The sequence below is a fragment of the Corvus hawaiiensis genome, chromosome 4 (genome assembly GCF_020740725.1).
Source record: "Corvus hawaiiensis isolate bCorHaw1 chromosome 4, bCorHaw1.pri.cur, whole genome shotgun sequence".
Classification (NCBI taxonomy): Eukaryota; Metazoa; Chordata; class Aves; order Passeriformes; family Corvidae; genus Corvus; species Corvus hawaiiensis.
Genome location: NC_063216.1, coordinates 20,102,219 through 20,115,867, shown reverse-complemented (window position 1 = coordinate 20,115,867; position 13,649 = coordinate 20,102,219). Strand labels below are relative to the sequence as shown.

The following is a 13,649-nucleotide window of genomic DNA, read 5'->3' as shown; positions in this document are numbered from 1 at the left end:
GATCTCATTAGCTTGGAGTGCACTTCTAAGATGACACATTCGCTTTTGTTGCAGTTCCTTTCAAGATTAGCTTGTATGAAAGGTACAACAACAATCATCTACTTTGATATTATTCCCACTTTTTTTCTGGGGTTGTTTTTTTTTTCAGTGTTTCTGTTTCTTGCTAGGTCTGTGTTTTCTCATTATTTTAATTTTGCTTCTCTCAGATTCATTATCTACCTTGCCTTTGTGATAGACACAGCAAGGTGTGGGCTTGCTGATGGTGGCAGGCACAGCTGGAGAGCAGCAACAGAGAGGCAGCCTGGAGGAATGAATGCAGACAAGGGAGGGGGATACACTCAAACCTTCCCAAACAAGGATGTGGAACTGAAAGTTTTTTCCCATTTAAAGGCTTAAAGCTACCAGTCTGTTACACAGCCTTTGAAGGCTCTTCCTCTGTTTTTACGGAGTATCCCCTTAACAAAAGACAACCCTCTGGGAGCGAAGGGAGAGAGAACTGTCCCCATTTTGTGAAGAGACTTTCTCAGACACCTCCCAGGCATCTTTCCCAAGTGCCAGTTCCCCACCTGTTGCAGTCCCAGATAAAATTTTCAGGTTAAGCAGATTCCAGCCTCTCCCCTGGGATCTCCTTATCTCCAAAAAGTGTCATGTGTTTACCAATGTTTGCTGCCTGATTACTTTGTACTGTCACACTGGTGTCCCAGCAACTACGGTTTTGTTCTGCTAAACTGAGTTTACGTGATGGAAGCCAGCCAGCTGTCCCCCAGCCCCACCACTCTGCTCAGCGTGCCCTAGTGATTCAGCACAAGGATGCACTTCCACCAAACTTAACTGGAGTGGGGAGGGGAGGGAAAGCAGGCTTCACTTTCAGAGCAAACTCAAGTCCACACCCATCAAACCCCTTCCCTCTCAAATCAGCAATAAATCTACATGACTCCTCCATGCTGCACCAGATGCCCTCCTCTAGCTCCCCTCCTTTAGTGGATACTGGTAAAACAAAATGATGTTATACACACAGGGTTTATAGCAGCAAGCCTTCCCCCTCCCTTGACACATAAAAATGCTTCCAGACCCAGAATAGATGAATAACTGATGCCCTGTGGCAAGCTCTGCCATGGCTAACTGGATATCCTGCCTGACTCCTACCAGAGAGCTGTGGGAGAATAAACTCATTTCTCCAAGGAAAGGCAGTGGCATAGAAGATGCCGAGTTTGTCTGATATTTTCCATGAGGACACTGGAGCAGCAGATCTCTGATTCTGTGGGACCCATCTCTTGTCATATGGGTGTGGACTGGGGTCATCTTTCAGAAGTCATTGCTTCTGAAGCTGAAAAATGTGGTCAGAAATGTGGGGAAGCCCCTAGTAATTAGGGAGATCAATCGGGGAACAGTTGATTTCTAGGAAGCACCCCTCATTCCCTGACTGACCAGCCGTTGTCCTTGGTTGTGTTTTGTCTTCCAGCACTCTCTCCAAGTGTTGCCACGCCACGGTGGCCCTCCTGTACCCCTTCACCTGGCAGCACACCTACATCCCTGTGCTGCCGCCTTCCATGATTGACATCGTGTGCTCGCCCACCCCCTTCCTCATCGGCCTGCTCTCCAGCTCCCTGCCCCGCCTGAAGGAGCTGCCAGTGGAGGAGGTGAGCTCTGCATCCACACCATGGCCTTACTTGAGGGTGCTTCCCATGGGCTGAGCTGTCTTCTGTCCCAGAAAGGCTGCTCTCAGAGCCTGCCCTGGCAGCTGGCAGTGCCAGGGAGCAGAGCTCTCGTCCTCTGGCTGCCGTGAGCGTGGGGTAAGGGCAGAGGCAGACATTCCCCCGGGGAGACAAAGGTCTGTGTTCTGCCATGGCCACAGCTTGGGAAGGCAGGGGGCTGGAATCCCCCACTGTGGGGCTGCTGCCCATAGGAGATGGTTTTATTAAAGTTTGTGCTGGTTTCTGCATAGTGCTGTCTAGGGGCCATGTGCAAAGCCTGTCAGTCTTAAAGCGTGATTGCTACAGCCTGGCCAGGATAGCTGCCCCTCGGGTTAACACAGGTGCCTCGTGATAGCAATAATTAACTAAGAATTGGATTCCTGGTGCACAAGGGTGAGCACAGCAAGGCTGAACGTGGTGAGGGAGGGATTTCCCTCCCTGCCACCCAGGAGAAAGTGGTGCTGCACACAGGGAGAAAGGCTGAAGCTCTGACCCCGCTGTGCAGTGAGGAGCGGTGGGCTGGGCCTGGAGCACAGCCTCCTGTTGTCCAAGCTGTGCTGTGGTGATATCCCAGAAAGCCACAACAAGGACTCTGCTCCTGGGTCATGTTGGGTTCCTCCTCCAGCAGCAGTGGTGGGTAGGAGGAGCAGGGACAAGGCTGAAGTGTTTCCTCCAGAGCAGTTACAGATTAAGATAAACTCTGATGATGGAAATAATTACTTCCCATTTTATTTCTTGCTCTTTCATTCTTAGGTCCTCGTTGTTGACCTTGTAAATAACCGGTTTCTGAGACAGGTGAGCAGAGCTATTTCATACCCTTTTCTCCCCTTTTTCCTACATAACTTACCTCCACCTGTGTTTGCTGACCTGCCTGGGTGGATGGATCACTTTCTCCCTACTCAAAAACCGAGGCAGGACTTGTGGTTGGCAGTGTTATAGGGGTTGCTGTGTATATATGTAACATCAGCGTCCCAAACCACAGCTCTTGAGGAATAAATCATTGGGAATTACCTCTTTCTTGTTTAATTATTGTAAGAGAAGAAATGGTGGCACTTGAGCCCTGTGGATCCTTAAGTGTTATCCTGTAAGGCAGAGGACAGAGCTGGAAGGCCTTGGCTCAGCACTGTCTGCTGGGAAGCAGTGGGAGCTCTTCCAGCCTGCGTCCGTCAGTCCATCTCCCATCACATCCTCTGCCCTGAGTGGGAAGGGAGCCTTGATGATTTTTTTAAATCCTTACTGCCTCAGGAGCTTGTGGTTCCTCACTCCGGTCCTTGCACTGGATGGATGGGTCAGAAACAGGAAGGTGGTACATGGGAACTGTCTGTTGCTCTGTAGGCAACATTGTCTGCTGATTTTCCCTTCCCTTTGTTGTGGAGAGGATGAGTGAGAAGGGGAGGAGGAGGGGAAGAGGATAAATGAGCAAACATACTCCTGGCCCAGGAAGCTCATTTTCCCAGAGCTCTTTGGCAGATCACTGAGCAGTGCTGGCAGCATCGCTCTCTGCCGTGCCTCAGCCCCATGACTAAGATGGGATGAGTGCTCCTCCTGCTGCAGGGAGCAGCGTGTGGGTGAAGGCCAAGCCCTCCCCCAGTCCTCGCCTGCCAGCTGCCTTAGCTCTGGGGTAATGCTTTACCTTGCACCTCTCCTCTGGAGGTTTAAGCTAAATCAGCCGACTCAGCCAGGGCTGGTAGGAGCTCTGCACAGTCACTGGCAGTTCCTTGGCTCCGTTGCTGCCTGAGAACTCCTTATGCCTGCGTAAGAGGATCGGTGCCTGAGCAGGGGCTCTGCTCACCTGGCCATGTGCCAGCATTGTTCAGACACCTCCTCTTCGTGGTGCGGCCAGTGCTCGTGGGCGGATGGTGGGGCCATGGGTGAGCCCTGCCCAGTAGCCTCTCGGGTGAGGCATCTAAAATTCCTCCAGAACAGGGGAATATTTAGAAAAAGATACCCCCTTTCTCCTTCCTCTTGTGCTTCTTGATAGTACTGCGCTGGGTGGTGCTGGGAATGTGCCAAGCATATTATGCCTTCTCCCTCTCCTCACGGTTCATTTCTAGTACTCCCCCTGCTGTGCTAGGGACAGGGTAGGAGAAGGTTTTGTCCCAGCCCCAGTTCCTGAGGAGTTGGCTCTGTCTTACAGATGGAAGATGAGGACTCCATCCTGCCCCGCAAGCTGCAGGCCGCCCTAGAACACATTTTGGAGCAGAGGAATGAGCTGGCGAGCGACAAGGAGGAGGGCCCTGTCAATGGCAAGCAGGGTAAAGCACAGTGCCTTTCAGCTTAAAACCATGTCTTTTCCTGCCCATTTTTTGTCTGTCACTTCTTAGAGGAGAACTAGACTTGTATTGAATTTAACACCACAGGTGTTGGAGGCAGATCAGGATTTTGGTTAAGTTATATGAAATATTCCATCACACAGGGGGCAGTTCTCTGTGTGAAGAGCAACAGTACTTATCCCTTCCCAGCTCTGTCCTTCCCTTACAATTCCAGGGAACACCTGTACTCCTTTTCAGAGGGGTTTCTTAGGCTTCTCTCTGCCGTGAGTGATGCAGGCCCCTCCAGGGGACAATCACCTGCAGAGCTGCAGACTCGGCGATGGCCATGTGGCTCATGGGCTGAGACAGCCCTCTTAGGGGGACAGTATGGGCATCTCCTTGGTGCAGAGGAGCCCGGAGAGTGTGCTGGTTTTGGCTTGGACAGAGTTCATTTTCTCCATAGCAGCTGGTTTGGGGCTGTGTTTTGGATTTGTGCTGGAAATGGTGTTGATAATACAGGGATGTTTTAGCTGTTGCTGAGCAGAGCTTGTGCTGAGCCAACACCTTTCTGCCTCTTATCCCACCCCACCAGTTAGTGGGCTGAGGGTGCACAAGGAGTGGAGAGGAGACAGCCAGGACAGCTGACCCCAGCTGACCAAAGGGATGTTCCACATGGAGTCATGTTCAGCATAGAAAGCTGCAGGAAGGAGGAGGAAGTAGGGGGAACATTTGGAAATAGGGCATTTTGTCTTCCCAAGGCACATGTACTGGAGCCCTGCTTTCCTGGGGAGGGCTGAACACCTGCCTGCCCATGGGAACTGCTGAATAAATCAATTATTTTGCTTTGCTTGCGTGCACAGTTTTAGATTCATCCATTAAACTCTCTTTATCTTAGCCCATAAGTTTTCTCACTTTTACTCTTCTGATTCTCTCCCCCATCCCACTAGAGAGAAGTGAGCACCAAAACAAAGCTTGATATCTTTCAAAGTAGTAGCAATTTGGTCTACTCCCATGGCAAGCACTTCCTAGGAGGCTGTCTCTCTTGAGCAGCTTTTTCTGCTCGGGCTGGATCTGAAAAAAAGCCAGGGAATTTTTACCCAGGGATTTTCCTAGCACATCCTTACAGCACTGTCCTCACCACTGCTTCTTTATTTTTTCCTTAGAAACCAGCCCTTTGAACGAGGTGGTGTCCGAGGCCTTTGTCCGTTTCTTTGTGGAGATTGTGGGCCACTATTCCCTCTTCCTGACCCCCACGGAGCGAGAGGAGCGGACCCTGCAGCGTGAGGCTTTCCGCAAATCTGTCTCTTCCAAGAGCCTCCGACGCTTCCTGGAGGTCTTCATGGAGACACAGATGTTTGGGGGCTTCATTCAGGAGCGGGAGCTGCGGAAGCAGGGGGTCAGAGGTGAGGGGCTCCAACTGGGCTCTGCTGTGGTGGAAACTGCTGCTGCTCCTACGAGAGCACGGAGATGCTCCCCAGCCGCCACCTCCATCCCCAGTTCCACGGCTGCAGGCTGCAGTGTCTGTACAGGAACACTGGAGGGAATCTGGTGGTTTCTTGTTGGGATTGGGATTTCAGCGCCTTTCACCCTTGCAGTATCCTCCACGTGTGTACCTCTTCCATTTTACACTGAATTCCAGTGTGGAATGACATTTGTTCTTGCAGTCCCTCATGTCCTCTTCTTGTGTCTAGAGGAAGAATGGGCTGGATTGGTCATGGTTCTTTTGTCAAGTAGAAAGCTTGGATGCTCATCTCCTTCCCAGAGCTGCTCCTGTGGTTTTACTCCTGTTATTCCGCAGTCCCAAGGGCTCTACTGGCAGCTGAAATTTCTTATCCCTGCAGCTGCTCAGTGCTGGCTTAGCAGCTTCCTCCCAAGCATTAATAAGCAGGGGATGCTTGAATAGGCGGCTGAGTAAAAGAGGTAAATTCTGCATGATGATTCCTCAGATGATGTCACTCCCTGGACTTAGCTGTGTTCACAGCAGAATGAAGGGAGGTACATTCTGTACCCTGAGCAAGGTACAGCAGCTCAGGGAGGGGGCAGACCAAAGCTTCTGTGCCAGATCTGGGCTCAGCTGATGGAGGAGGTGGGGTGAGTTGTTCCCTCTCCTGTGCAATAATGTGTGGGTAAGCTGGGACAGTACACTTTCAGGTGGGCATTCTTACTTGGATTTATAGAGACACAAAATAGAAGCTGTTGACTTCTTTCTTTCTGCAGGTCTGTTCGAGGTACGGGCTCAGGAGTACCTGGAAACACTTCCCAGTGGGGAGCAGAGTGGAGTCAATAGGTTCCTGAAAGGCCTAGGTAAAGAACCAGCAAAACCCTTGGCTTCTCAGGAGGGCTGGGCTTCTTGTTGCCTTCAGGCTGGGCAACACAGAAGCTGCCCAAGGGTGACAGGGCTAGTGACGATGTGTGGCATCCAGTGCCATGTATCCCTGTGCTGGCACGTTGTTGGCTCTGGCCCTGGTCAGTCACTGTCTGGAGGCTGGTGGAGAACCAAAGATTGGGCCATGAGCTGTATCCATGTCTTCTAAAGGAGACAGGTGGATCTGAGGAGGCAATGGAGCAACCAGTGACTGGGGGATGGTGGCTGCAGGTCCTGATGGGGGGCTTGACACAGTTTTCATTGCCTTCACATTTGCCCCTAGGGATCAGCAGTGGGAATTGCCCAGGAGTATTCTAAGATTGAATCTATTTTCCACTGTAAGGGGAACTAGACAAGAGCTCCAGACTGGGGTTAGAAGTCCTTGCATAAGTTATTGGACACTGTGGCTGAGTTTGGTCAGGTGTTTAGATCACATCCCTGGCTCTCTTTTCTGTTCTTGGCCATTTAAGAGCAGCAGTGCCTGAGGGGCTGGTGTGCCCTGCCCACACATGCTCTGGCCAGGTGAGCTTAGTGCACCTTCCAGCACTGCTGGGCAAATGGGCTCTGGAGGGTGTGCCTGGGGGCTCACAAGGTCCCAGCTTGCAGCACTGCTCCCAGGGAATGGGCAGAGCTCTGCAGGCCCCTGCTTCCACCTTTGCAGAGCAGTTGCCTGTGGACAAGGAGCCTGGATGGTAGCAGGGCCAGTTCACTGCCTAGGCCAGAGGTGGTGGGAAATGACACTTGTTTTGCCTATCGCTGTGGGGAGTCCATTTGCTTTTCTCTGTCTGTACAGGCAGCAAAATGAAATTCCTCCACAAAAAGTAAGAGCGAAGCACATCCTCGTTCCACAGAAGAGAATGGCTTTACCATTTAGCAGCAATAGATTGGACTTACCAACCATTCCCACTCAGCCTGCTCCCAGGAGCCAGCAGCCTTGGGCACGCTGGCCACGGCTGGGACGCGCTGCACAGACCTGTGGTGCTGCAGGAAGATGGGATGGCTGCGGGGCTGCCGGGACACGTTTCTGGATGTCTACAGTAGCAAGCACTGGACCAAGCACTCTCTCTGAACTCTGCACTAGCACGTTGCAGGCATCCCGGCGGATTGGATCTCTTAGCTAGTCAATTCTTTATTTGGTTGTATTTTTCTATTTATATTGGGGTTAGAACAATTATTAACCAATGAGTCTTGGCCTGCCTCCCCTCTGCCTGGTGCTGCAGGAGGCCGAAGCGGGACTCTCATGGGACTGAGCAAAGGCAGAGCTCAGGCGTGGAGGGGAACAACAGAGATGTGTGAAAGTAGGTCTCTGCAAAGCAAGGACACTGAGGGCTTCAGGGATGATGTGAACTGACCAGGAGGGCATCCAAGCAAGAGAAAAGGGTGAGGGGGAACCACTAAACCTACTGAGGACTTGATGGGCCAGCCAGCTCCTGGGTGGCTGTACCAGGGAGTCTTGGCACGAGGAGAGGCCTTTCCTCATGCAGCGTAATTAAAAGCGAGTTGTGTAAAAGGCACGTGGATCCATGTTGTTTTTGTGGAAAGGGATGAGCTGTGTCTTCCCACCATCCCACCTAGCACCAAGCATGAGCCAGAGAGGACATCAAGCAGCTGGACCCATGACTTGGCCAGGCCCTCAGCTTCCCTGTGAGTCACAGAGGCTGGGTGGCCTTGTTCCCTCACCTGGCTGCTTGCTGGGGGAGCCCAAGCTGGAGCTCACCTGCAGGATCTTGTCTGGGAGACCTGCTTCCTGAAGGTCAGATGGCCTCTCCCTCTCCTCTCATGGGTGTTGCTGCTGGGCAACACAGCAGGAAACAGGCAAGGCCAGAGTGTCTGCTGCTGCCTTTTGTGCTCCTGGCTGGGGAGGAGGTAGGGCCTCCTGCTCGCCTCTCCTCTGTCTGTGGTGACCTCCTTCGGTGAGGAGGTGTCAGGGAAGTCGAGTGGAGGTTGAGGCAGGGTGAGGGCTTTTTTGCAGCTGGCATAAAAGCTGTTACACTTGCACTGCTTGTGAGGGCAGGGTCAAGAGCACCTGGAGCATCCTTGAGTCTGTTCTTTGGAGGACAGTCTCTTTCCCAGCTGCCATGGGGTTGCAGGGTGAAAGCTGCATATAGGTACCTTGGCTGCAGCTGTGCTACACTGAGTTGCACAAGACTCAGAGGTTTTGAAAATGATCCCCATGCTCCTGTGGTCTGTGGGCTTTGCCAGGTGAGAGGACCTTTCTGACTAGCAGTGGGGTTCAGAGGACCTAACCTCCATTCCACACTGGAGCAGAGGAAGTGGGTCCAGTGCTGCTCTGTGACTCTCTTGAAAACTGCATTTCCAGAGTTTCCTACAGCAGCCCCCTCTTCCTGTGTGGTGTTTGAGGACAGAGGAAGTGAGCTGTGATGGGTGGTGGCAGGAGCACGTATCTGTGTGGGTGGAGGGGTGAGCACTGGGGCAGATGGTGACATGTGCTACTCTCTGGGGACCAGGTAGGTTGGGCAAATGGCTCTGGGTAGCCCTGCTTGAGCAGGTGCATGGCTCAGGTGACCTCCATGCGTCCCTTGCCTCCTCAGCCTCTCTGAGGTTCTGTGGTGGGCACAGTAAATGCTGGAGAGCCATGGTGCCACACCAGGCAGGAGGGAGGCAAGCAGCACCTGCAGTTCTGTGCCCCCCAACTTCTGTGCAGGGACAGAGGAAGCAGCAACAGAGGGGCTCAGAGAAGCCAGCAGCATTTACTCCCTGCCCCCACCCAGGTCAGGCTCCCACAGGGGTGACCAGGTGGAGGGTGTGGGGGCTGTCCCTCGGGTGTGCTGAACAAAATTGGTATCATTCACAGTCACAGGAGCTGGTGGTGGCTCACTGAAGGGAACCGCAGTGGGGTTTGAGGTGAATCAAATGCTGTCCTTTGGTTCTCTTTTTAGAAGGAGTTTTTAATGGAAGCATTATGAGGCTTTGCAAAGCTGAGGTGCACCCCCACACGTGTAAAGGTGGCCAGGATGCCTGCAAAGCTCTGTGGGGTGCTAAATAAAGCTGATCTGTGGCTCAGCTCCAGCCTTCAGAAGCAGGTCTCCTACATGGTCCCACAGTGCCAAGCCTGTTCCTGGGGACTCCACATTCCTCTCCTTAAGTGATGTTTTCAACAGCATGGGACTTGGCCTTCCTTGGCAGGAGCAGTGGTAAGGAGCAGGGAGGGATCCCAGGCTGCCCAATGCTCAGCTCAGCTTGAGTTTGTGTGTGAGCATGCTGAGATACTGGCAGCTTTTACTACAATATCCTAATGGCTCAAATTATTGTGAAACAGCCCTGTTTGTCTCACTGGGGAGCTCCAAGGGGGTTCTGGCAGCACAGGGCTCCATGACCACTCAGTGCTTTTATTGGCCACTCTCAGGAAGGTGGGAATCAAGCCTACACAGTGTACAAAATCCAAAGAGGGTGTTAAAAAGCAGCAGCATGAGAAGTACAATGAAAGAAACATTTACAACTGTGTCATTAAGGATTTAAAATCAAACTTGGACAGGAAGTGTTGATCTCCAGCTGCAGGACAACCTCTTCAGCTTTATTTTGACCTGTGCTGCACCAAAATGAGCTTGACTCCCCATCTAAGGTCTCTGTATGCTTTGGAGGAAGCCACCTGTAAAGAAAAGCCATAAGATCATCTGTGCTGGGTCTGTGTGTCCTCCTATGGAGGCTGCCAGCAGCAGGTGACCAGAGAAGACTGAACAGAGCCATACACTGGGGATGCTCTATATGCTATACACACACACACTATACTGTGCACCCCCAAAGCATTAAACTTGCCTACTGTACATGCCACAACCAGTGGTTTCCTGCACCAGGGCTGGGTCTCTGTGTATAGTAGCCTTGGATGAGGTTTCTATTCCATGACCATGTGCATGTGGGTGTAGGCAAACATACTGAGGCAGGAGGCCAATGTGGGGACAGTATGGATTTACCAAAGGCTACTGGAGAACCAGGACACTGGTTAAACATTAAAAGGTGTGATCTCTGCTCCCTGACAGTTCCTGCCTAATTAAGCAGTTCTCACACACCAATGCAAGCAGCTCTGCAGGGCCCATGATGTGCAGGACTGCACTTGCTGACTCCCAAGCTACTGGCAAAATCCCAAGCCCTGTACCCCTCCTTGGTTTTCCAGCACAGGCTGTTGGTGTCCTGCAATAGCTCAGGCCACCTGTCAAATCCCAGCCCTCACAGAAACATTTTGGAATGTCCCATCCAGCACGCAGTTGTTCATTCTGTAGCTACTGCTGGCAGGACAGACAGATAGCCCTGGGCAGTCAAGAGACCAAACCCAGCCCTGCACGGGGCAGTCAGACTTGGGATTGGAGTAGTGCAGCCAAAGGCATGTGCTTGCACTTTGCTGCATGTGGGGATCCCTGGGGCCAGTTGCCAAGGGACTTAGAACTTACCTCTCTGCCTGGAGACGGATTTCAGGCTGCAGGTGCCAGCAGGCAGCTTGCAGGTGTAGAGCCCCAGGCAGCCACCACAGTCAGAGGGCTTCTGGCAGGGCCGGGACTGGATGCTGTGGCAGGAGTGCTGCAGTGAGAGGGAAAGTGGTGGCTGCAATGCCCGTGGCAGCCATGCCCAGCCTGGGAGCAGCCCAGTCACAGCTGCATCATCACTCTGCAGTAGCAGGACAAGCAGCTCACCAGGGTCTAGAGCAGCAGCTTCATGCAAGGAGCTGGAGAAGCTGGGGCCCAAGGAAGCACTTCCAGGGGCAGTTCATTACTGGTTTTGGCTGAAAGCACACTAAGCTGTCCCCCACAGCCACAACACACACCCTTCCAGTGCCTCTGCTCTTTTGCTGAGTGGCACCTGGTGCAGGATCACCCAGCACTTCATGGTTAAGGCAAGGTCTACTTGTGTGCCACCAAAGTGCAGTTTGGGTTTGATAAAGGAGAAGTTGGTTTTCTGTGGGATGCTGTGCTGAGCCCGTGGAGGAGATTTCCCATGGGCAGAGAAAGGCTGTGCCTCCCTCAGGGCAATGCTGAAAGGAGCTGTGCCCATCGGGGCATCAGGGCATGGTGCCCCATTGCAGAGCTCGGAGAGCTTTGTTAGCACTGCAGGGAGTGAACACGAGGCTTTGGAGAACACTGCAGGGGCTGGAGCTCAAGCAGGACTGTCCCTGCAGCTCTGAGGGCAGCACATGGGGACAACTGCAGCCAGACCTGCACCCTCCTCCTGAGCTGCTCACCACCTGCACTCACAGCCATCGGCTCTGCTCTAAGCCTTGCCAGGTACCAGCTGGGGTTCTGGGGGTGCCACTGCCCAGCTCCCTTCTCAGCACCCAGAGAGAGCCACGCTGTGTTGTGAGGCCATGCTATGACTGGTACATTTACATGCAGCTTACAAGGAATGGCCTTTGAAAACACATTTTCTACCTGATGTTTGTGGGATCATGGCATGCTCAGCACCTGCTCCTGCTGCCCTCAGTCCTGTCTGATCCTGACTGGTACCTCTGCTCACCCTGCTCACCCTGCAAACACCCACCACAAACCCTCTCCCTCCTGACCAAGGACAGGCTGTGCTTACCGTGTCACTGTTGAACTTCCCGTAGTCCTTCAGGTGGTGGCTCAGCCTCGCGATCCTGCTGCGGGAGGGCTGCAGTGGGAGCCCCCAGGGCTTGCCAGGGAGAACCTGCTCCCCACTGCCCAGGAGGGCTTTGGCCGTGGCCTTGCTGGGGGACCTGGAGCTGGGGTGTGCCTCTCTCATCACTTTCCATGCACTGGCCAGAGGATGGCTCCTCTCTGAGCCCTGCCCAGGCACCTTGTTCCCTCCATCTCCAGGTGGCCAAGGGACTTCTTCAGGGCCCCCAGCCCCTGCCTGCCTCTCCAGGTTGCTGGCCTGGCTCCCCAGCACCCCAGATGGTGCTGGGGCTGAGCACAGCAGCACCAGGAGGAGCATGGTGACTGTCAGTGCCTGGACCTTCATTCTCAAGTCCTGCCTTTGCTCAGGGTCCTCCTGCCTGGACAAGGCTGTCGGAGTCAGTAGCAGAGGTGGAAGCTGCTTTTTTCCTCTAACTCTGGATCCAGCTGAAGTAATTTTTATAGTGCAGGGACATACCTTGGGGGCACAGCTCTTTTCCCCCGCCCCTGCTGTGTCCCACCTCCCAGCTCGCGAGCAAACCCAAGTGCTTATGTGGGCCCCATTCCCCCTCCCTTGTGTTCCCAAACATCCCAGCACATTTCTGCCACAGCCACCCTGTGCCAAGTACACACATGGGTGAGTGGCATCTGACCACAGAATCTTTCAGCTAAACCACAGTTGCAAGCAAGGTCTTGGTAAAGGGAGAGCTGATGGTAAATGTGTATCTGATGGAAGGGTGGCAGGCTCGGAGGGAAGGAGTTGCTATGAACCTGGTGGAAGTGGTCTTGGGTAGAGGAAAGGCACCCAGGTAATGCCTGCATCCATTGCAGTAGGAGCTCACTTGTTAAACAGCAGAACCCCCCAAGGACAGTGGTGAGAGCTGCCCTCTTCAAGGTTTGGTTGACTTCAGTGCCATGTCAGAGACCAGGGATCTGCTCCTCAGCCAAGGGGCCTCAGCGATGGGTGGTCTCTGGATGAAACAGAGGGAGACTCTGTACTTCAGGTTTGCTATCAGTCAGGTTCAAGAACCAGCTGGCACCAAGACCCAACTCTACTAGAAATCAGTTTTAATGAGTTTCAGTGTTCACTGATCTGTTGGCACCTGCAGCTGCATCCTGTGCACATTACATGCCTAGAGAGAGAAGGTGACTTTTCCTCACTGCTTCCATAGGAGGTGTCCTTGCTCCTTCTGCTCTCTTTCACTTCAAGAAGGAAGGAAGCCCCAAGCTCAGAGGAAGGTGTGTGGAACAAGGGGCTGTCATCTTTTAAAGGCCACCAGCTGGTCCCTGGTCACTCTTCTTTACTTCGTCTTGCCTACTTTCTCCAGGGGCATTGGACTTGAGAGCAAGAAGGTGTGGTGTTTGCTGGCTGGCTTGGGAAGTCCAATGAGGTTATCCTACAGTGTCCTGTTCCTGCCAGCTGCACCCTGCCACAGGTTGTGGTCCATGGGACCTCTTGGATATGAAAGGGTAAAGCAGCAAGAGCAGATGTTGCTGCTGGGCCCAGCTGAAGAGACATGGTCCTGAAGATCCCGGAGTCGATGACAGAGGAGCTACTGTGATAATGGACAACAGTGATACAAGGTGGAGGAAGAGAAAATTCCCTCAATAGAAAATCTAGAAGGCCTGGAGGTCTGAAGGACCAGAAATCAGATTTTCATTCCACAGAAGTTCCCTGGGTTGGGGCCTCCTTCCCTGAGGGTTTACTCAGGACCAAAACAGATGAGTGTTCTGTTAGAGTGGGTGAGATAGACTG

At 53.0% G+C, this 13,649-nt stretch overlaps 1 protein-coding gene across 2 annotated transcripts in view; it reads left to right on the top strand.

The window, feature by feature from the left end:
• Nucleotides 1-7,825, top strand: part of DENND2A (DENN domain containing 2A) — a 58,365-nt gene extending 50,540 nt beyond the window's left edge. For both annotated transcript variants that reach the window (XM_048300965.1, XM_048300964.1), the window contains 6 exons: nucleotides 1,463-1,640; nucleotides 2,448-2,489; nucleotides 3,832-3,949; nucleotides 5,110-5,349; nucleotides 6,164-6,250; nucleotides 7,105-7,825. In XM_048300965.1, coding sequence (XP_048156922.1) covers nucleotides 1,463-1,640; nucleotides 2,448-2,489; nucleotides 3,832-3,949; nucleotides 5,110-5,349; nucleotides 6,164-6,250; nucleotides 7,105-7,136 — 697 coding nt within the window. In that variant the 3' untranslated portion in view covers nucleotides 7,137-7,825. The remainder of the gene's footprint in view (nucleotides 1-1,462; nucleotides 1,641-2,447; nucleotides 2,490-3,831; nucleotides 3,950-5,109; nucleotides 5,350-6,163; nucleotides 6,251-7,104) is intronic.
• The last annotated feature ends 5,824 nt before the right edge of the window (nucleotides 7,826-13,649 follow it).